Source organism: Ictalurus punctatus, chromosome 20 (assembly GCF_001660625.3).
Source record: "Ictalurus punctatus breed USDA103 chromosome 20, Coco_2.0, whole genome shotgun sequence".
NCBI lineage: Eukaryota > Metazoa > Chordata > Actinopteri > Siluriformes > Ictaluridae > Ictalurus > Ictalurus punctatus.
In genome coordinates, this window is record NC_030435.2 from 24,962,727 (window position 1) to 24,985,226 (window position 22,500).

Here is a 22,500-nt window from a genome sequence, read left to right on the forward strand (position 1 = left end):
ATTTAGCTCTTTATTTACTGTTAGTGATTTTAAATAAAGTGCAGCATCACCTGCTACTGGGTATTTATCAATAAGTAAATGAGCTCAGTATCGGGCAGATATGCAATACCAATATTGATTTCAATGCATCTCAATAATATATATATATATATATATTGCATATCATTTAATATAAACATTTGTTATTGTTTTTCTGAGGGATTCGTGTATATAAAAATGGAAAGGCGTTATGTTGCATTTTATATGTATTTTAACTTTACAATAACAGCAATAATTACACAATAATTTATTTACAGAAAAATTTCCTGAGATATTGTGAACTTGTTTTTGCTGCAAATGACAGAAAACAAATAAAATATCATTTTAATTAATTCAGATGCTTGTAGTTGATTTGTTTAAGTTTTATTAGTTCATCAGATAATGAATTAAAAATAAATAGGACAATAAATTACAACCAAACAAAACACCAGTGTTATATATGAACTACATGCATATTCCCTTTTATTTATATAAACTTACTGGGGTTTCTTTCTGATTACATCATCACAATTAAATAAAAACAAATAAATTGTTGAGTGTTTATGTTCAGCAGGGTTGAGTGTTTATGTTCAGCGGTGTTGAGTGTTTATGCTCAGTAGTGTTGAGTGTTTATGTTCAGCAGTGTTGAGTGTTTATGTTCAGCAGTGTTGAGTGTTTATGTTCAGCAGTGTTGAGTGTTTATGTTCAGCAGTATTGAACCAGCTCGGTCTTGGTGCATCCGGATCTGCAGCACACTCCTGCAGGACCGACGTCACGCTGCAGCCTGGAGCTCGAATGTTCTGCAGACTCCATGACTTTGAGAAACAATGATAATGAAGGCGTCAACACTTTCTCTGGAGAGTTGTCACTTGTTTGACCTTCACTTTGTGTCAGATTGAAAAACAGATCACTGTTGTGTTGAATTGCTGGAATAAAAGAAAGTATCAATTTAAATATCAATTTAAATGGAGGACTTTTGAATCATCACATCTTAAACTCTCTATATTAAACTGTTTACAAAATTTGCCATAAAAGATGAAAGACCTACCGTGAGGACTGATGGACACAGGGTTAATCTCAGGTGCATATCGTCTCAGTCTTGAACTTCCACACAATGTCACAACCATCCTGATAAACTCACGGCCACAAAGTTTCACTCGCACGTCTTTTCCTGAAATCCCATTATTCTCAGAAATGAACAGAACCGTGAGAGTGATGATCCATTTAATATTCATGTTTTTTTCTGCTAAAGAGTACCGTTAATGGTTTCAGTGCAGTGCTGGAGTTTCTGTGATCATTTCAGTATCTGATGGGTTTTATATCACCAACATGCCTGATGCTTTTACACTTGGCCTTCAAAATAGAAAATCATGTTCTGATCTTTGAAGTTCATCAAGGCTGTAGATAAAGATGAGGTGATTTATTTTACTGTCTTAGGTCAAGGGACACTAACATTGAGATTTTAATGGCTGACTAACTTCATAGAGAACTCAGAGGAAAAAATGTCAGACATTGTGATGAGGCATTGTTTTAATGTTTTATTTTCTTGGCATTTTTAGAGAGCATATAATAACAAGTACGAATGTGGAGAGCCCTTTAATTTCAAGTCAATAATTTGCACCTGCACATTACCTCATGACTCTATTTATTCACACAGAGAGAGTTTTCCAGGCAGAACCAGACATACAGTGCATCCGGAAAGTATTCACAGCGCTTCACTTAAGGCACAAGGCTGTGAATACTTATGTAAATGTGCTTTTTTTGTTTTTTCATTTTTAATAAATTTGCAAAGATTTCAAACAAACTTCTTTCATGTTGTCATTATGGGGTATTGTTTGTAACAAAATGTGGAAAAAGTGAAGCGCTGTGAATACTTTCCGGATGCACTGTAGAAACATCTTGAACACTGGCACACAGTAAATCAGCTAAGCACATGATAAAGAGCTACACAGATAAATACAGGTTTATTAATAACAAAAAATAACGAGCAGGTAAGGGACATCTCCAGGGCAGAGCAGCAGGACGTGCGTGTGTGTGTGTGTGTGTGTGTGTGTGTGTGTATAAACACCAGAAAATGTCAGGAGTTCAGGAGTACAAAATGTCATTTAATTTGAAATTTAATATAAAATGTTCAGGTCACAGAGTTGGTATAGTGCTATAACTTTCAAATTACAAAAAAAATTTGAAATTCAGTTAAAAAAAAACCCTTTTATTTACTGACATTTTTATTTATTAAGTGTGAGACATTTTCAGAAATTTTCACACTGCAGGCTTTGTTAAAGACTCACCAGTTCGTCCGTTAATGCATTAAGTCTTAAAGCTGATTAACACTTTATCCTTAAATCACTTCGACTGTATGGGACATAAATTAAATCTCCACAAAGAAGATTGGTGCATGTTTAAATGTTCAGTTTTAAGACTTACATTAATAGATGTGTTAAATATCATCTACTATATTATTTCAAAATAAGTTCTATTAAACTTTTGAGAACATCATGATGGTGATTAGTATACACCTAATACACACCTAATAACATTAATAACTTATTGACCACAAATATTTACCTACAACCAAAATGAGAACTTTTATTAAAGTGAATATTTGCTTTAAAGCACTTAATAATGATTAAACACTACTGACAGAAATTCAGGATCAACCCATTCGATCAGATTATAATAAACCACTGTGTAAAGTTTCATCTTTGAGGTTGAAATTCGCTGTCTGTTTCAATGTCTTGAGGATTAAAACAATTCTCAAACTTTCGTTGTAGGCGTTTTCTGAGGTGCAGACTGTGCTGGACTTTAGTGTTGGTATATTCCTGTGCTTTGAGTTTGGCATAATAATCTGAAAATTTATTAAAGAGTATAGAAATTGGCATTCCATTTAAAATAATCCCGAATGAAATGCAGCCGAATGCCACAACACAACCAGAAAATGAAACTGGAATCACATCGCCGTAACCCACTGTGGAGATGCTCACCTGCAGGAAAGATAAAAGAAATAACAAATAATCAATAATTAATTAATTCAAATCCCAGCACGACAAAACTGCTATGGTTGGCCCTTAACCCTCAACAGTTTAGCTATATCCTGTCTCGATTTTAAGACGCTTTGGGGGGAAAAGGATCAGCCAAATGAGGTAAATGTTTATTTTCAAAATATTATTAAGCACACAAACTGGAAGAAAGTAAAACGCAGAGCCTCGTGATTTTTAGTGGCTGCATTTCAATTTTTACACTTGAGTGATCCAACATGTTGATTTTCTCTCTGCAACTAAAGTATCAGAATTTGATCAGATCAGTGGATAATAAACACACACAGGGCATCATTAACAATTTCAGCATCAACCATGAGGATCAATAATGATGGAAATAAACCTAAGGCTTTTTGGTGTTTGTTATCCTCGGTGTCACGGTTTCCCCATTAGGCAGCGCGCTTGGAGAGCTGGAGGGCGCATGCGTGCACGAGCAAGGCGCGCGAGCGCTCGTGCTTCGAATGTTGACAACTGTGACATTGTTTACTATGGACACGTGCGTTTGTTTTGTTTCTGTTCTGTCTTCTCCCTTTTCTGTTATTGGTTGTGGTTCGGGGGTCTGCCTTTATTGTTTTCAGCTGCCAGCACATAATGCTGATTATGTTTGATATATATACCGCGCACCTCCCAGTACACGGCATGGGGTATTAGATATAGTTATATAGATTATTTAGGTTAACATTAGATTAGTTCACTTTGTCCACGCTGGTGGTTTCCCATTTCATAGTCATAGTTCATGTTTCTCGTTTTGTGTTTTAAACCTGTTTTCTGTGACCGCGACTTCGATTCCTGATTTGCCCCATTCATGCCTGTTTGCCAATCACCTGACCCACTGCCTGTTTTTGACCACGCATCTGTTCCACGTTTTGGATTTTAATAAAAGCTCTTAACTGCAATTGCTTCCGTATCCTACTCCCTTACATCTTGCGACGTGACACTCGGCAGTTTTTAAATGTTGTATGGATGGTCTATATGGTGGCTTTCTTATACAATTTAAAACAACAAATAAAGCAACAACAACAGCAACAACCACAGTCAAACACGGGTATCCACAAAACCCAAACCAAAGAGTGGTCAGGAGAGGGTACAGGAGAAACACGCAACTGCGATAGTCTCCAGGCTCCCCGCAACCCTGTGTAGGATAAGTGGTACAGACAATGGATGGATGGGTGTTTTCTCCTTCACATCATGCACTTAAGTGGCTTCCCTGCAAAAAGAGAAGTAGTGAAGATGAGCAGGAAATTGAGAGTGAAAGATTGGCGGAAAAACAAGGCTCAATGTTATCAGGTATACATCCTTGAAATGAAAGCTGGGTAAGTAGTGATGTGGGATTTTCAGGAACTATGGAGTAGGTAAGGGTTAAACACCATGGTGGTGTTTTCCATCAACAACAACGTGAACAAGTTCTGGAAGTGAGCAGATGCACACTTTATAGATTCAATCAGACAGACAGTATGCATGCAGCAGGGACTGGCAAATTCCCAAGAACGTGGTTCCCCTAATTTGGAACAGCTACAACAGAGAGGACAAGACAGACATGTCTGTCTGACATTTTTCAGAGCCTCCTCAGTGATGCAGTGTTGTAGTGTAAAGTGCTATCATGCAGTTCCTTTCAGTCTGCGCTTTCATGTGGATAAAACTGCCTGGATATTTTTCCAGCTCCTGACTTGACCATGCCCTCTGATCATCTCTGTTTCACCTGCTCAGTGCTAGCAGTCTCATTTGGAGTGGTTTTGTCTTACCTGTGTTTTGTTTAGTCCAGTTTCCTTCAATATATATTGATCTTTTTAATATGACGTCACTGTATGATCACAGCACCATATTTATGACAGAATGTTTCTGAAGTTACTGATATGGTATAAACATAAAAAATATATATATATTCAAATTTTACTAAATTATTAAAGACCCTGATTGCTAAGCGATTTTCTAAGCAGCAATTAAGCAATAAAACTGGATACCAACAAAACAATCTCTTCTCTGTAATGAGCACTTTATCAGGTAAGTTGGCTGGCTAAATGTATAAAAACATTAGCTAGGTGACTATAGCTAGATATGCTAAACGAAACAAATTATCTGAGCATTTATTGATGACAGATTTATAGTTATTTTATGTTTAATGCTGTTTGTCTTTTTCTTTACCAGTGGGTTTTCTGAATAATAAATATCTTCTTGTACATCTTCTTGTACATATGTACAGAATGTGTGTGATCTGTTAATAGGGTGTGTGTTTTGTGTGTCCTGTCAGTACGTGTGTACTCACTGCTGCCCACCACCACGTATCTGGAATGCTGCTGAACGGAGTTCCCATCACGTCCTGTTCCACCGAGTACATTAGAGCCGAAAAAACAAAGATTCCCATAATAATAAATAAAAATAAGCAGCACACCTGCTCGAAACACTGACGCAGAGTGAAACCAAAAGCTCGCATTCCTGTTGAGTGTCTTGCTAATTTTAGAATGCGAAAAATTCTCATCAATTTGACAATTTTCAGTACTTTGCTGACTTTGCTCACTCGTGCCATTGTTTTGAGGTCGTCTTGAACACTGAGATCTTCCTGATCAGAAAACATCTCAAACACCAGCTGGATAAAATATGGCATCACCGCTACCAAGTCCACAAAGTTCAGGCCACTTTTCAGGAAATTCTTCACATTGCAGGTGGTCAAGAGACGAAGGAAATACTCAGTGGTGAAGAAGAGAATTGACATGATTTCAACAAACTCCATGTAGGTTCTTCCATAAATTTTATATTCTGTCAGTTCACTCACTGTGTTTAGAGTCATGGCCACAATTGAGATGAGCACAAAGGTGGTGGACAACACAGCGAAAAACTTTGCTCCCACTGACGAGTATGGATTTTCCATTAAATCCCAAAGAGTCTTACGAAAATCACCCAGAAACATTGTTTTAAATCCTTCATCATTGTGAACAGGCTCAATTTCAGCCATCAGTTCTTTATTCACCTTAAGCTGGTCTCGAATTTCATCCACTTTTTCCTCGTACAGGATTCGACAGCAGCAAGGCGTGTCATTCAGGTTTAAACCCCAAAACTCAATTTCTTCCTCAAAGTGAATGGGACACACGCTCTCCATCACCCACAGCATGTTACTGTAGTAAAGGTGGAAGATGTAGTGGAAGAACGTTGGGTCTCGGTCAAAGAAAAATTCATTTTTGATCACGCAGTAATCATCGCAGAGTGTCAGACGCTTTACAGGATCTGAACACACAGCTAAAGCCCCGATTCGTGATTGAGGATATTTAATGGCTAAATGTTTGGAAAGATGAAACAATTTTCCACCTACATTAAGGCTTAGCATTCCTGAATGCCTGTGTAGTGGCTTTGTTTCATTACATTTATTTTCTTTACTTGTATTTTTTAAATCTTCTACTTTATTCGCTGGACTGTCGAGTCTGTCCATTGATGTCCATGGTTTAACAGAACTGTCCTGTGAAAAAGGAAAAGCACAGTCCTCTCCCTCGATGCTATGTGAGAAGCTGGTATTGAGTTTAACGCTAGCGAAAAGACTCGATCGCCTCTTTATCAGCTGTTTGAATTGACGTCTCGATTGGTTCATAACTGCAGGTCTTGAGAAAAACTATTAGATGTCCAGATTATTTGAGCAAGAAATCAAAACACAGTCTAAAGCAATTTTTAGCCAGTCTCCAGTCTGCAAGATGAAGAATTCAGAACAGAAGACAAGGAGCAGGGGATTTAATCACTTCACACACTCTTAATCTCTTGGAGTTAAAAATACAGCCATGAGGATTAGTGCAGTGATTTAAAGTTCAAACAGGAAATACAGAAGTTCAACAGCTTTAACTGAGGGCCAAACCCTTGTAAATGTTAAAGGATCATCAACATTTAGCTGCATTAAAGTTCTAGATCTGTCCTTTCTTTACTGTACTGTGTATCATTTTTGCCCCTGCATGTTACAGTTATTTTTCCTGGACTTCATTAAGTGCACATGTTGTTGCTGCATTGTGAGGCATGAATATTTGCAAAGTGTTTGTGCATTTGTTTATCGTTCACATAGAACACTGCCTAAACCTGATACTCTGCTCTGAAGTCATATTAAGATTCAGGGGTAAAACTTGAAATCCTGAATCACCCCATTAACACCCTTTTCATTCTGGTCCAATAAACAAGATAATACACACCAACATAAACCCAGAGTTAGTCATACAGAAATACTTCCCAAGCCTACTTAAAAGGGCAGATGGGTCCATCACAGCTGGTACTAAATACTGGTCATGTAGACGAGTGCTGAGAAGCTCAATACTGTTGAACATTCATTAACCGTTAATCAGAACAAAAAGATCTGCAGGAACTTGAGAGAAGGAGGAAAAGTGCTGCAATTAATTATGCAACAGCATCACTCGCTAATGTTTATGTTACTGACACAACAGTATTTTTAATAGCTATGATAATCCAACAGCTCCATCTGGTGTTTCAGAAAACGAGTTACATCACTGACCATGTTTGGGAAAATGGAGCGTACTAGTGTACTGGATGGTAGTGTAATACCTCAGCTAACAGCTAAAACAGCTAGCATAGTAAGTCTGTAGAAATAATTAATTGCTGTTTAATTTTTACAACCATTACCACATTCATTTCTGCTGTAAACTGCTTAGCAATGTGTTATTATTATTATTATTATTATTATTATTATTATTATTATTATTGTTGCATAATAATTATTATATATATAATAATAATGTAGGCACCTCCCAAAAATGCAGCTGAATAAATGGCGTGCTTGCTACATATCTGGGTAAATTCAATGGAAAACTACATTTCACGTAATCCTTTGTTTTAGGGTGAGTTGTAATTTGTTTTCAGTGGAGTAGTCTAAGCCAATATGTTTCCTGTTTAATTATACTCGTAGTCAATCAGAGATCAACTTTGTTTGGGGAGTGGAGAAAAGAGAGGGAGGAGTTGGAGGACAGGTGAAGCAGATTTGGAGGGAATGACACGCGGGAGCAGAGCGGGAAAAGAAAATGGAGTTTTAACGTTGAGGTGACGATGTTTGTAGACTGAAGTACTGCTACAGTAGTGGCACAAATATAATTTTGTTCAGCGAAGAGTTGTGTGCAATTAGCAGTTCAGTAATTTTGTGAACCGTAGATTTAAGTGAAGTGCAGCTAGGTTATCTGCGTTTGTTGTTTTGCATTAGCTTGAAAAGGGCTAAGTATAAACTGTAACCCGTGGAGGTTTAAGCTAATGTCGTCGTGAGAGACGGACAGCTGTAAGCGCCAGCCGCAGTTTTGAGCATTTACAACAAGGTGGAAGTAATCCAAACTATATTGTTAGTGTAAGCACAGGCCTAACAGTCTCTTCTCTCCCTCTTTCCTTCTGTCGAACCACACACGATTTTAATGGAGATACTAGAGATCCTGATCCTTTCTGCTCTCCGGACCTGCGTGTCCTACCTCTGGATGGAGCTCTCATCTACTCCAATTCCAGATTGCTGGGACTATGGTTGCTTGTAAGGCCAAACAGACTTCCTATAAAACCATAATGAACTTTATTTTCACACTATCCGTTGTTACCCAGATGAGGACGGGTTCCCATCTGAGTCTGCTTCCTCTCAAGGTTTCTTCTGCTTAACATCTCAGGGAGTTTTTCCTTGCCACTGTCACCACCAGCTTGCTCAATTGGGATAAATTTGCATTTTTAATATCTGTATACCGTGTTTATATATTTCTGTAAAGCTGCTTTGAGAGAATGTCCATTGTAAAAAGCGCTATACAAATAAAATTTAATTGAATTTAATTGAATTAACTGTAAATAACTGAAACACAGGAACACAGCAGGTGAATAATGAACTTTATGTGGGAAACATCAAGTGTCATGGAAGGTGATGGTCAAAGACATACATGCTGATTAAGCCAATTTTCCTAAGTCATCTGTGTGGGTAAGAGCCTTTCTAACCTTGCCTTGGTGTCTGACTTCAGAGATCATGTTGTGTAAGCAGCCAGTTTAACAAACAGGAATAAGTTCAGTAAAATGTCCACGATGCTCCTATTGCTTCACATCATTATCAAAAGAAGAAGCCTTTATTTGTCACAGCACAGTGAAATTACTTCTTTTCATATCCCAGCTTGACCCCAGAAGTTGGGGTCAGAGCACAGGGGCCAGCCATGATATGGCCACCTGGAGCAGAGAGGGTTAAGGGCCTTACTCAAGAGCCCAATAGTGGCAACTTGGCAGCTGGGGCTTGAACCCCCAGGGCTTTAAATACACATGATCAAATCATGTTAGCTGTACAAAACAAAAGAAGCAAACTGCATTTAATACTGTGTTAATGTAAATTCATTCACTTACATGGAACCAAGTAAACTTAAGTTAAATAAAGTGTGAGATGAATTTATTTTGATGTCATATTTTTCATTTGTGTGAAACTGATGTAAACATTTGAAATTCAATGATCTTTTTTTCCTCTCCATACATTTGCTACTAATAGTTGCTCGAAATGTTCCCCAGCCGAGGAACATTTATCTTCTGGACTCCCACTTTCGTGAAAACAGCAAATATTCAATTCAATTCAGTTTTATTTGTATAGCGATTTTTACAATTGACACTGGCACAATGCAGATTTACAGAAATATATAAATTTCCAATCTATATTTTAAATTGATACATTTGTCCCTAATGAGCAGCCAGAGGTGAGGATGGAAAGGAAAAAGTCCCTGAGATGACATGAGGAAGAAACCTTGAGAGGATCCAGACTAACCCTAACAGAAATAAATCTGTGCAGCCTGAATGAAAGTCTTTCTGATCTGTTTATTAGGAACAGAGATTAGTGTTGTGAAGTGATGACGATGAGGCTTGTGTTTAATGTTTGCCTCAGGTGACGAGACAGACACTGATGATCAGCATCATCCACATCAAAGTGAGAACTCAGTAAAGTGTGTGTTTAGTGTTGGATTGTCTGTTATCTCAGGATTACAGCTGAGATAATAGAAAGATGACATAGTTATTAAGGATTTGAATAATAATATATTGTTATCATTTATTATTATTATTATTATACACTACCCTGACCCATGACTTCTGGATGGGTGGGGCTTGTGAGAAACCTGTGGTCCTAGTGGAAATACTTCTTTGTGAAAATTAAGTAGGAGGAAGTTACTCAACATCCAGTGTCTAATGTCCATTACACATTCCTCAACTTCACTGAAACAGACAACTGTGTCATCAGCATAGCAGTGAAAGCTAATAACTATGAATAATTGTAGCATATATAGAGAAAATAGCAGTGAGCCTTGAACAGACCCAGGGATGTAAGAATAAGCGTTTAAGGCGTTAATCTGATGGAGTTTATGTGTAATTGCTGGGTATAAGTTTTGGTTTTACATTTAAACAGATGAAACTGTTTATCATTGATTCCATGTGAGAAGTCGGAGTGTGTGAGTGAACATGTCTACAGCGAGCATGCTGTGTGTACATGTTCATGCCTGTGTTGTCAATCCCCCTCACTCTCCCATCACCCCCCAAACTCCCCACCCGTGACTGTCACTCCCCCATCACCCCGCTGCCCCACCCATGGCCCCCCTGCTGATGAATAAATTTTAGAGAGGCAGCAAGAAGGGTTTTAAAAAATAAGTTTTATTGGTCTGCTTGAGACCAAAAATTCTCCTGTAAAAAAAATGATAACACTATGGAATATCTTGCAAACATAAATTATGGAAGAAAATAAAAATGTACAAAGAATGTTAAAACCACAACTATAATGAAAATAAGACATATCACATCAAATAACATTAATATACAACACTGACACAATTATAAACACACACGCAAACACATTTCAATGTTTAAAGTGAAAACAGCAGTAAAATATTAACACCAGTCAATGTGACTGAAAGTTGGTGCACTGGAATGTGCACAGGTTCAAACTCGCTGAATAACACTCCTGTGAAGAATTCGCATTTTAAATATTTATGTTTATAATTATTTTTGATTTTTTTCTCTGGAAAATGCCTTTAAATAATGCCATTTCTGGTGGTTTAAATCAGATAATCTGCTGTTTGGTCCATGAGCATTGTTTTTTTGTAAACAGTCTATTAAGAACCCTCTGAAAATGAACTCTAACCTTTCTGTAGCTTTCTGAGGTGTTCTGCATTTGAGAATTTCTCCAGAATCGTTCTGACACGCAGAACTGGGTGTCAGCTCAACACTGGAATCTGACTTTTTAGCTTTCTGCCTTCTATCAGATTCATAAATAAATTTATCCTTACAAATTTACCAACAAAAGACTGGTGTGACCTTCTGAGCACCAATAAATTCTTCAGGAATAATTATTTTACAGACGTAATGTCGCCATTACAGTTTGCAACGTTAACTGTATTTAGCGAACAGGTGAAATCATCATCACTGTGGTTTTCAAAGAATAATATCGACCATGCCAGGTCTTCCAGAACATTCCCTGTTTCCTCTGATGCCTCTGTTTGGGAGGCGTGATGAAATACCTGCCGTTGAGGTTGGAACGGCCACAATTACTGAACCACCAGCCACCTGAAAGGAGAAGACGATGACATGTTAGAGCTGAGCTCAGTCTGTTTCTCTACAGTGGTGCAGACGAACATTACGGTCATCTCAGGGTTAGGTTTGCTCACCAGACAGATGTTTGGCGCAGTTGAAGTCATATTTCCAGTCGTTGTCTTTGTCGCGGGTTGAAAATGGCAGACTGGACGACTCTGTGCTTAAAGAACTTTCCAGATTACCATCAGGACTTTCCAGAATTTGGAGAGAATAATTCTTGTCCTCCCCGTTCAGACGGAAACGGTACTGCACGCTTTGATGCTCGTCTCTCCAGTCAGTCATTTGAATCTTCAGGATAAAATCTTCATCTTTAGTCAAACGGTACATTTTCTCGAGTCCGAGCCAAAACTCACCTGCACATTAGAGACGATTTTACTTTAAAAGCCTCTGAGATTCCTTATGATCAGATTAATATTGAAATTCTTTAACTGATAGTAAAGTAAAATCTGAGATAATGTTAATGTTAACACAGGCTAAATGCTAATTGTTAAAGCTTCCTGTGTTTTCAGATCAGAAACTCACCATCAAGGTTTCCGAATCCGTTTTGATATTCGTTCCACAGCTGATCAAAATCTACAGATCCATCACGGCGTCTCTGGATAACGGTCCAGCCACCATCTACACACCCACACATGTCAGTAATACATGTACAATTATTATTTGTTATGTTTGTAGACAATTAATTCGTATTTATTTTGATTTTTATTCCCATTTTTGTTGCTACTAAAATTAACTGAATAACAAAAAGTAGTTAGGGCTTCGTGCTTATTTACAGAATTAGATTTTAAGTGCAAAACCTCTAAAGGATTTATTTATTTGGCTGATTTGTTTGCATTCGTACCAGAAGTCATTTCGCAGTAGACGTGGAGTGGCAGCGAGTCACGAGGCTGCAGCGTATAAACTCCGCTTGTTGTCTCTCCACGTAGGAACACATCGTGACAATTTGATGCTGTTGCTGCAAAATAACATTAAACACACGTTTAACATAACATTTCAGCACAGATAGGTGTGTGTGTGTGTGTGTGTGTGTGTGTGTGTGTGTGTACGCTTATATGTAAAAATCTTAAGTGTGAGATTTTTATTTAGGTTAACTGGACAAATTAAAATCTGTGTATGTGTGTGTGTGTGTGTGTGTGTGTGTGTGTGTGTGTGTGTGTGTGTGTGTGTGTGTGTGTGTGCACATGCACATGCAGTATTGTTCCTTTGCAGCAATTTGGAGATTCCCATTTGGAAGCAATGAGTGTGTAAACATGACCTTTCCCCTAGTTCCCAAGCTGACTTCCCTCATCTGCTGTTCATTACGTGCGTGGGCGCGCGCACACACACGCGCACACACATGCACACACACACGCGCGCACACAGTCATGCCTCTTTCACGTGCACAGCAGTGTGTGTGTGACGTCACAGCGGGTGAACAGCGAGTGCTGACATTTGAGATGCAGCCTCAAGGAGACACAATGGAAAAAACAGGCTACTAAACACCACCAATTACACCATTAAAACCATTAAACACCCAACTCGCTGTGTAAGTCACTGAACTGAAAGTATTTTAATCTGATTCATAATTACACAACTCCATTTAGACACTTCATTTTTTTCACATTTGCATAATCCAATTCAGCTTTATTACAAAGGAGACCGTGTGTGTGTGTGTGTGTGTGTGTGTGTGTGTGTGTGTGTATGAGACAGATCTAGGCTATAGGTCACACTGCTGGAGAAAGTGACTGCACTTTTCTTTGTGAAAGAATGAAATCTCCTCAAATGGCAGAAAGTCTGTACAAAGTTCATGAGCCAAAAATCTTCATCTGTGTTCCCATCTGGATCAGAGCCAGAAATCTGATCTAAACCTCAGCGTCTCTGCAGATCGGATCAACATGCCTCAACTTTCACCTATTTGGATACTTTACAACTCATTTTGATTTATTAAATAATACCATCTGAACTCAAAAGTATTTCATTCTTACCTACTAAACATCTACAAACAATAATTAAATGTTCCTTTTTATCAGGCCACCTAAGAGGTGTATTTTAACTGATTTTTGTGCTGCACAAAGTATTGGCACCCCTCTAGAGGGGTCCAACAGATATAAGTGGGTGGGTTTTATTTTACTGTTTATGGGTGTGTGTGAGTACACTTTGATTAGTACACTTCATTAGTCACACGATATAATGATGTGTAACTGTAATAATGTGTAATAGACACTTATACCAGCAAATACAATGTGTAATTAATTATAATAATATCTATATATTATTTGTGTGGTGTAAAACTCACCGGTGTCCTGTTGTTCAGTCCGAACTTCATCAGCACTCGGGTTCAGTCTCTCCTTTCTCATCTGGATCTGTAAACCACAGAAATAATTATCACATAAACAGGATTGTGATATCAATGTGATGAATTAACTTAAATCATTTCTCAATGAAACTATTAAACATAACTCACTTGACTCTGCAGCGCTCGAATACGAATGTTCTGTTTGTCCAGTTTTTCCTGCTGCTGTTTGATTCTTTCCACAAGTTCATCAATTCGCTGATTCTGTGCCTCCAGCTGCAACTAAAAACAATTTATAAAATAAAAGATGTGGAATGTGAGGGTTTATTGAATACACCAGAATAATTAATACAACTGAGTGATGAAAACACACACACACACACACACACACACACACACACACACACAGAGCAGACATCAGAGTAAAAATCACCTTTAAAATCATTGTAAACATTAAAACAGCTGCAGTGTGACTCAGGACTGAAACTCTACACACTGATCTGAATTCTACAATATAATCATGACAGGAGGTATTCAATTTCACCCTGTTCTTCTGTAAAAATATATCTGCACGTACACGCACGTACGCTTCTGCCAACACACGCGAGCACGCGCACACACACGCACACACATTGCAGGTGGACTGAAGTGTCATTTGACAATAATTATGTTTCATTGTTCAAAGATAAACGTACCTGAATGGCGCGCGCGTCGCTGTGATTGCCGCTCGTGAGCGCGTGCCTGTCTCTCTGCACCATGTTGTCCACTTTTTCCTCCAGCTTACCGATCCTGTCATGCACGCGCTGTCTGTCCCTCAGCAGCTCTCCGCTTTTCTCTTGCAGGTCGGAGGACATGTTGAGGATCCGGTTCTCGCGCTCCTCCAGACTCTGCGCTCGTGCTTTAAGAGTCTCGCTTTCCTCGTGCAGACGCCGTGTCAGTGCCGCGAGTTCACTGACGCTGCCGTTAAACACTCGGAGTTTGACAGAAATGTCCCTCATCTGTCCCTTTGTTTTGTCCACGTGCTCTTTCAGACTCTGTCCGAGTTGTAGCAGGCCGTGCGCGAGCACATTGACGTCATCCCAAGCGGCATATTGCACGCGCTTCTCTTTTCCTGCAGGAGCTTTTCGCTCGTACGGGGAACCAGAACCGGAGCTCACGAGCACCGTGATGCACAACAGCTCCGACAGCTTCATCTTCATTTCGTTGTGTATGTAAGATACCTCCAAATATCGTGTTTCTCTCGAGCAGGACTCTGCTTAATTTATACTCGCACTGTGCTCGGTTCCTAGCCTCTGATTGGCCGGTTCTTCCTCACAGTGTTTAACTCTTTCGGTACTCGTTGACGCAACAATGCAGAGGTTTATATGATCAACATCTCGCGAGATTTAAACACAAATCTGTGCCGTGTGTGTGTGTGTGTGTGTGTGTGTGTGTGTGTGTGAACTAGGGGAAAGGTCACTCACTAACAGAAAAGCAGCAGATACCGTTTTCCTTTGAGCGTGTGTGTGTGTTTATCATCAATGTTTATTTTTATTTATTTTTAATTTTATTATTTGAATGTTACACATTTTTTAAATATATAATTTTGAATTTATTTATGTTGAAACAACTTATTTGATCTTGTGTTCTTTACAGCACGTAAACCACAAAATGAACATTTATTTACTTACTTTGTGTTAACACAGATTTGTGTTTTGAGGTAACAGTGAGATTGATGTAAAAACATGTCACAATCGAGCAGAAATATAACACAGAAGCAACAACTTTAATTACAATGCACATTTCTACAATTAAAGTGATTTTTAAAAAATAATTACAGCCATTTTCATGATTATGTAAAACAAAAAATGAAGATAAGTGCAAAGGAGAAGTGTTCAGCGTGCTTATTTTATTAAAATGTTTATCTTTAGTAACATCTCAAGAACAGGAAAAAGGTCCCAATTTCCACATGAACAGTGTGGAGTTAATGGTGTGTGTATGACCGGTGTGTGTATGAGCGGTGTGTGTGTTGCGTGTGATCCGTGTTAACGAGTGTTCAGTCTGAACAGCTGCATTTCAGCTCAGAGCACAACGACCTTTCACCTACATTCTAATACACATCTGTGTGGCAGTGAAAAATCCACACTTCTGGAAAATGATTGAAAATGACTACAATAAATATTTACACACACACACACACACACACACACACACACACACACACACACCACAGGAACTGTATTTATTTAATTTACTTATAGTTTTACACAAACATAAGTTTATTTATGTGGCTGTCACAAGGCACTAATGAAACACTGAAGATCCATTTAAGAAAAGCTGTAAGGAAAAATGATGGCACTCTGAGTAATATTACAGATGGACATTGTCTACAACAGAAAATAAATTTCACAGTTCAGCCTAAAAAGTCATTACACTTTGAAGGGCTCAGTAATAATTAAACACTGATTGTCGCATGGCCTGGAGTCCTGTTTCACTGCCATGTGTAATAGGGATGTTACGATACACTCCAGTCATTACTGGAGTCCATTTGTGATACTGGGTTTACAATTCAACAGATTAATTCTATGGGTTGAGTAGATTGGGCCTGCTAGTGTTCAACAGTGCAATTGCATTAGATGCATCCACTACATCCATTAAATGCACCACAACCAAAACCAGGGTTAAGGATCACACAGAAAGCAGAAAAGTGATGTTGATCAGAATTTGCTGTTTGATTTTCATCATTCCATGGAACACAAGTGTGGGAAGATCAGAACTAGACAAATGCCTGATGCTGATTAATTTCTTCAGACATCAGGTAGTGAGGGATTCGAGGTTACTGAAGGAACTGACAATGATGCCTCAAGACCATGAGATCAAGAACCTAACTTTGTTGTCTGGAGGTAGTAGGAGATAAACTTACCGGACACCTCTGTAACCTCAGGAACAAGAACACACACTGTACATGTAATTTTGTGAGTTTTTTTCTTTGTGTATAAGTGCAGGACATTAACAAGGGTTTTAAAATAAACACTTACTAATTGCACTATGGAAAACAACCTGATAAAATAGAATACAGTTTTGCATGTATTTTATCAACTTTGATCAAATTTTTCTCATTTGTAAGTCGCTTTGGATAAAAGCGTCTGCTAAATGAATAAATGTAAATGTAAATCAAATCAGGCACATTAAACCCCAATATAAGAGCAACACCGCCATCTTGTGGTCCATGACTCATATTAGTATTCTTATATTCTAAACCTATTCTCATATTTCTAAATGAAATGTTTCCTGCAAAGAAGCAGAAATTATGTACATTTTAATATTTTGAGATTTTATATTTGAAATTGTAATGTACCATGTGCACATAAGAAACCACAGAATTTCTCATAATTGGAAATAATTATAATGTATAAGAATTTTAACACTGTATAATATGCTTGGAATAAACTAATAAAAAAAAAGAGCCGTAGCTCTACCGTAAAAACAATGTCCTGTGTTTACAAGTTACAACATAAAAAGGAACGATATTTATTTTTATTACTTGATAATACTTTTAAATGTTAATATATAATAATATTTATTTATTGAACTATAAAACAATGCTAAAAGCCGTAAAGTCCTGCCAGTTTCCTACCACAGTGTAGAGGACATGTGATTGCTGGTTTCCATGACATTCTGAGAGAGATAGGCTAATAATTTCTCTGATAAATATTTATAACAGTTTGACAATTATATTTAATTGATATAAATAAAAAACTAATTTTGAGATGTTCAGCTCTGTTCTGTTGTAAAGTTTAAGGTAAGTTAAGTAACAGTGGCTGAATCCCAAATGGATTTTCATGTTTAAGTGCACTACATAGGGTAGGACTCAGTAGCACTACACCATACGGTGCACTCTTTATGCAACAGGGACACAACTTTAGTCTAACGTTCTAAACTTAAAATATTTAAACTTAAATCATTTTCATATTTTTAATGAATGAAATGATGGTTTGAATAGCATGCTTTAATATACAACTCTTCTTATAGAAGAGTCTGATTTAAAACATTCCCCCCCCCCCCAGAATCTCTGCACTTTAGACTTTAATGATGAAGTCAGTAGGGTACAAGACACTCTTTTAGAAAACCACACACTCCTACTGCTCATTGTCATGTCACGGCAAACCAGCGACTCAATTTCTCAGAATGCACCACAAACTACAAACCGACGACCACAAACTACAAACCGACGACTACAACTCCCAAAGATAAACACTGTCATGTCACCTTCTCTTGAGAACTAATCAGACACAACTGTTCCCAATTACATTCTCAATCACACCACACTATTTAAGAAACACACAGGGGTTAGGGTTGGGGTTGTGGTTAGGGTTGGGGTTATGGTAAGCGGTTAGGGTTAGGGTTAAGGTTAAGGTTAAGGTAAGGGTAAGGGTAAGGTTAAGGTAAGGGTAAGGGTAGGAGCTAACCTGTATGCACTGGCCATCTTATGTTGCTCACTCCACTGGATTTATCTCCTATGTTAGCCACTCTATTTTAATCTTTTTTGTTGTTGTTGTTCTTTTCTCCAGGCCCTATACCGGCACGGATTTCCATCCGTGTCGGGGGAAACCGTGGACCCGGTCAGTGTATTTTTCGGGTCATGTCGCATTTGCATACTGTGTGTCTTTTTTCCCATGCCTCCCAGTGGAATTATTTTGTTGAGCCTGTCAGGCTGTGAGGGAGTGACACGGACTCCCATCCGCGAGTGGTCCCCGACAAGGATAGGGTGTTGTTCCTGTGCAGTACAGGGGCTTGGGCGAACGCTAGGAGCGCGTCGTTCTTCTGGGGAGGCAGGGAGCTTAAGGGAACTGTCCGGGTTAGGGTTAGGGTTTTGGTAAGGGTACAATGGTTCCCCCCATCACAATAATCCATTGCGTGGTTGGATAGGGAACCAAGGAAGCTGCATGGGCCAGCACTAGTTTAGCACCACTATTGTTACTATAGCAAACCCTGGCTTGGCATCTGCTGGTTTTAACAAATCTAATAGGTTAGGAGTAGGTTTAAATTTATTTATTTATACTGATTATTTTTTACGGTTTGGGACAGGTTGTGGTTCGGTTGTAATTATGACGTAGTTAGGTTATGATTAGGTTAGATTACGATTATGGTAGTGTTTGATTATGATATGGTTAGGGTTAATTTATTTATTTATGTGGATTAAGCTATAGTCCCTGGTTCGTCTTTGGTGGGAGGAATTGGGCAAGACTTCGTCGGCCACTGGTTGGTTGTTTCTTCCATAACGCTGGGTTCTCACATGTCGGTGGTGTGTCGAGATTGGTTTCCGGCAGGTTTTATCCTGCAACCCTAAGTTGGTTGATTGTTTTCTCTTGATGCTGGGTTCTGTCGTGCCGGTTTTCATGTATTTAATCTATTCATAAAAATACACGTGTGGAGTTCTGAGGTTTAAATGGACTTCTGCGCGATTTCTGTGTTTAAACTCTGACTTCCGGTATTTTATCCGTGGGAAAATGCTCCAGATCGCGCAAAATAACCATCTTAAAATTAGATCTTAGCAGCGAGTGTGTTTCTGTACTGTGTCTTAATCTAACCAGGGTGTTGATTTTGCTTCGAAACGGATAATTTTATTATTTTTAATATTTTTTGTGGTACGGTCGTCTCGGCCAGCGGAAGTGAACTTCTGAGAGCCACCCCACGTGTCCCCGCTGTAATATGTATTGGATCCAAATGAAGAGACATTACGTGAGTGACGTCTTGAGGTTTAAATAGGCTTCGGAGCGATCTCTGCGTTTAAAGTGCGTTCTGACTTCCGGTTTTTTAGGCGTGGCAAAACGCTCCAAATCGCGCAAAATAACTATTCTAAAATGAAATCTTCGCAGCGATTATATTTCTGTACCGTGTCTTAATCTAACCAGGGTGTTGTGTTCGCTTCGAGTTGGATAATTTTTAAATATTTTTCCGCGGTACAGCCGGTGTGCTCAGCTAGAACTTGGTTAGGAATACGACGTGCTCACACAAAGGTATTTATTAAATCCCTTGATAAAGCATTACCTGAGAAGTTATTTGAGGAATTAGGTTATTTATTTATTTAAGTTATTTATGCTGATAGTTTGTGGTTTGAGAGGTCATGAATCGGTTATAATGTGTCGTAGTTAGGTTATAAATGGGTTAGGATTAGGTTTAAATTAAGTTATTTATTTATTTGTTTTATTTGTTTATTTACTTATTGATTTATTTTTTCTATTTATTGTGCGGATAGGTTATGATTTGGCTGTAATTAGGTTATAATTAGGTTAGATTACGATTATGGCAGTGTTTGATTATGATACGTTAGGGTTTATTTATTTATTTATTTATTTATTTATTTATTTATTTATTTATTTATGTAGGATTAAGCTATAACCCCTGGTTCAGGCTTTGGTGGGGGGAATTAGGCAAGACCTTGTCGGCTGTTGGTTGTGCAGTTGAATGTAGAAGTCGTTTTTAGGTCTAAGTTGCTACCCCGAGTGAGGCTTTGCTGACGATATTTGGCTATAATTTTACCCGATCTTGGGCTTTCTTCTTTTATCTGCAGTGAATGTAGGAGTTGCTTTTAGGTCTAAGTTGCTACCCCTGAGTGAGGCTTTGCTGACGATATTTGGCTATGATTCTACCCGACCTTGGGCTTTCTTCTTTTATCTGCAGTGAATGTAGCAGTCGTTTAGGTCTAGGTTGTTACCCCTGAGTGAGGCTTTGCTGAAGATATTCGGCTAAAATTTTACCCGAAATTGGGCTTTCTTCTTTCCTGTTGGTTGTTTCTTCCATAACGCTGGGTTCTCATGTGACGGTGTCATGTCGAGATCGGTTTCCGGCAGGTTTTATCCTGCATGTCGTTGTGATGGGTTAAGCAGAATAAAGAATGGACTACCTGTCTGGGCATGGGCTTGTTTCTGCTCACCTATTCCATAGTCCCTCTATCCCTTATTCAAAAGTTCAGGAGCCTGGACAGGTATGATCGATGGATATGACCGTTGTCGAAGCTCATGGTCCACCAACGACTAAGGCTACTTTGAGTCAGACAGCGTGCTTGGTCCGAAGGTTCTGGCTGGGTTAGGTTTTGGTAAGAATACAATGATCCCCCCCATCACAATAATCCATTGCGTGGTTGAATAGGGGACCAAGGAAGGGTGCACGGGCCAGCGTTTGTTACTGCACATCTATTGTTCAGGTAGCAGACCCCGGCTTGGCGTCTGCTGATTTAACAAGTCTAACCGAGCCTAACTTGATTAGGTTTTTCAGTTGGTGGGTCACGAGCTATGGGTTATCAATGAGTTCTAAATGGGCTGTGGAGATGGTATTCAGTTGGAGGTGGTATTTAGTTGCCTGGGGTTAAGATGTTTGTCATGATTGAGGCTTCGCCGATGATATTTGGCTGTAACTCTACCCGAAATTGGGCTTTCTTCTTTTATCTGCAGTGAATGTAGAAGTCGTTTTTAGGTCTAGGTTGTTACCCCTGAGTGAGGCTTTGCTGAAGATATTCGGCTATGTATAACAGGCATGATACCAGTTAACCACATATATATTATAGGACCAGTACTAGATTCGGAGGGAGGTGTGTTGATGAATGCTAAATAGATTGAGACCAGTGGACAAGGTAAGTACTGTTAAGTTGCTGGCTTTACTTATGAACTATTGATTAAAAGTAAAATACAGTGTAACAATAAAATGGAAACGAATCAAATGAATTAGCAGTTTTCTTACAAAAGGGTTCTTTCTGTTTCAAATCCTACCCACAAGTTGTATCAGTCCTGCCGCATAGGCGGGTATACTGAGGGAGGTGTTAAAATCTTCCGCATGCCATTGTTTGGGTGGCTCACCATTCCCTGATTAGGGAAATCTCGATCAAGTGTTTCAAGGAAGAGGGGTTCCAGGAGTTCTGCTGGTATCTCTCCTGTCTGGTGTCAATCCTCTGCAGTAGACTGTTCATCTGCACAAAAAACCTGGCCTGTTCACTTATTAAAAGAAACAGGACATTGCTTACATTCTATTAATCTGAACACTATACTGGTCATTACACTGTTCTTAAAGAACTAAACATCAGCATAGGATTATTCACAAAAAATAGATTCTTAGTCATTAAGCCTAATCATGTTGTAAAGACTATATTTCTAAATGTTGTACAACTGTTTAGTACCCACTTCAATTTCACAAATACATTTACCAATAATCTGAGTAATAACCATGAAGTATAAAGAACTGCAATGGGTATTAATTGCATACCTTGTACAATCATAAAATACCATACAATTCTTGGTATGATGTGTTGCAAACATCCTTCACAATAAAGTAGAAAAATACAATGGTGCATATCTCTTTGTGTTCTTCCTTAGCACATGAGCGCCGCCATTCCAAGATTCAATTAACTAAAATGCCACGAAGCAGCCAACCACTTTGACTGAATCGTGAATTTACAAAACATGTCTCTCTTCAAATATGAATTAAAGTACATACAATACAAAAGAAATTTATGTGCTATCAATATTTCTAGGACAGGTAAACATATCAATTATCTGCAACAGCAATGCTATGCAGAAGCTACGCTAACTAGCTGATCTTACTACATTACAACTTAAAAAAAAAAAACTCAAAATAGATAACTCACCAAAATCC

General features: G+C 38.5%; 3 protein-coding genes across 3 annotated transcripts; all 3 read right to left on the reverse strand.

Annotated features, from left to right (window-relative positions):
* Window positions 1-386: 386 nt before the first annotated feature.
* On the reverse strand, window positions 387-1,303 carry insl3 (insulin-like 3 (Leydig cell)). The gene is made up of 2 exons (XM_017495266.3): window positions 1,067-1,303; window positions 387-944 (listed from the first exon to the last, which is right to left on the reverse strand). Exons 1-2 carry the CDS (start codon window positions 1,251-1,253, stop codon window positions 724-726), a joined length of 408 nt encoding a protein of 135 aa, XP_017350755.1. The 5' UTR covers window positions 1,254-1,303; the 3' UTR covers window positions 387-723.
* Window positions 1,304-1,652: 349 nt separating this feature from the next.
* si:rp71-39b20.4 (potassium voltage-gated channel subfamily V member 2) lies at window positions 1,653-6,710 on the reverse strand. Its single transcript, XM_017495197.3, has 2 exons — window positions 5,317-6,710; window positions 1,653-2,999 (listed from the first exon to the last, which is right to left on the reverse strand). The coding sequence occupies exons 1-2, from the start codon at window positions 6,628-6,630 to the stop codon at window positions 2,715-2,717; spliced, it is 1,599 nt and encodes a 532-aa protein (XP_017350686.1). The 5' UTR covers window positions 6,631-6,710; the 3' UTR covers window positions 1,653-2,714.
* A 3,933-nt stretch (window positions 6,711-10,643) lies between these two features.
* angptl4 (angiopoietin-like 4) lies at window positions 10,644-15,126 on the reverse strand. The gene is made up of 7 exons (XM_017496253.3): window positions 14,568-15,126; window positions 14,044-14,154; window positions 13,876-13,942; window positions 12,442-12,555; window positions 12,123-12,218; window positions 11,675-11,953; window positions 10,644-11,573 (listed from the first exon to the last, which is right to left on the reverse strand). Exons 1-7 carry the CDS (start codon window positions 15,069-15,071, stop codon window positions 11,407-11,409), a joined length of 1,338 nt encoding a protein of 445 aa, XP_017351742.1. The 5' UTR covers window positions 15,072-15,126; the 3' UTR covers window positions 10,644-11,406.
* Between the last annotated feature and the right edge of the window lie 7,374 nt (window positions 15,127-22,500).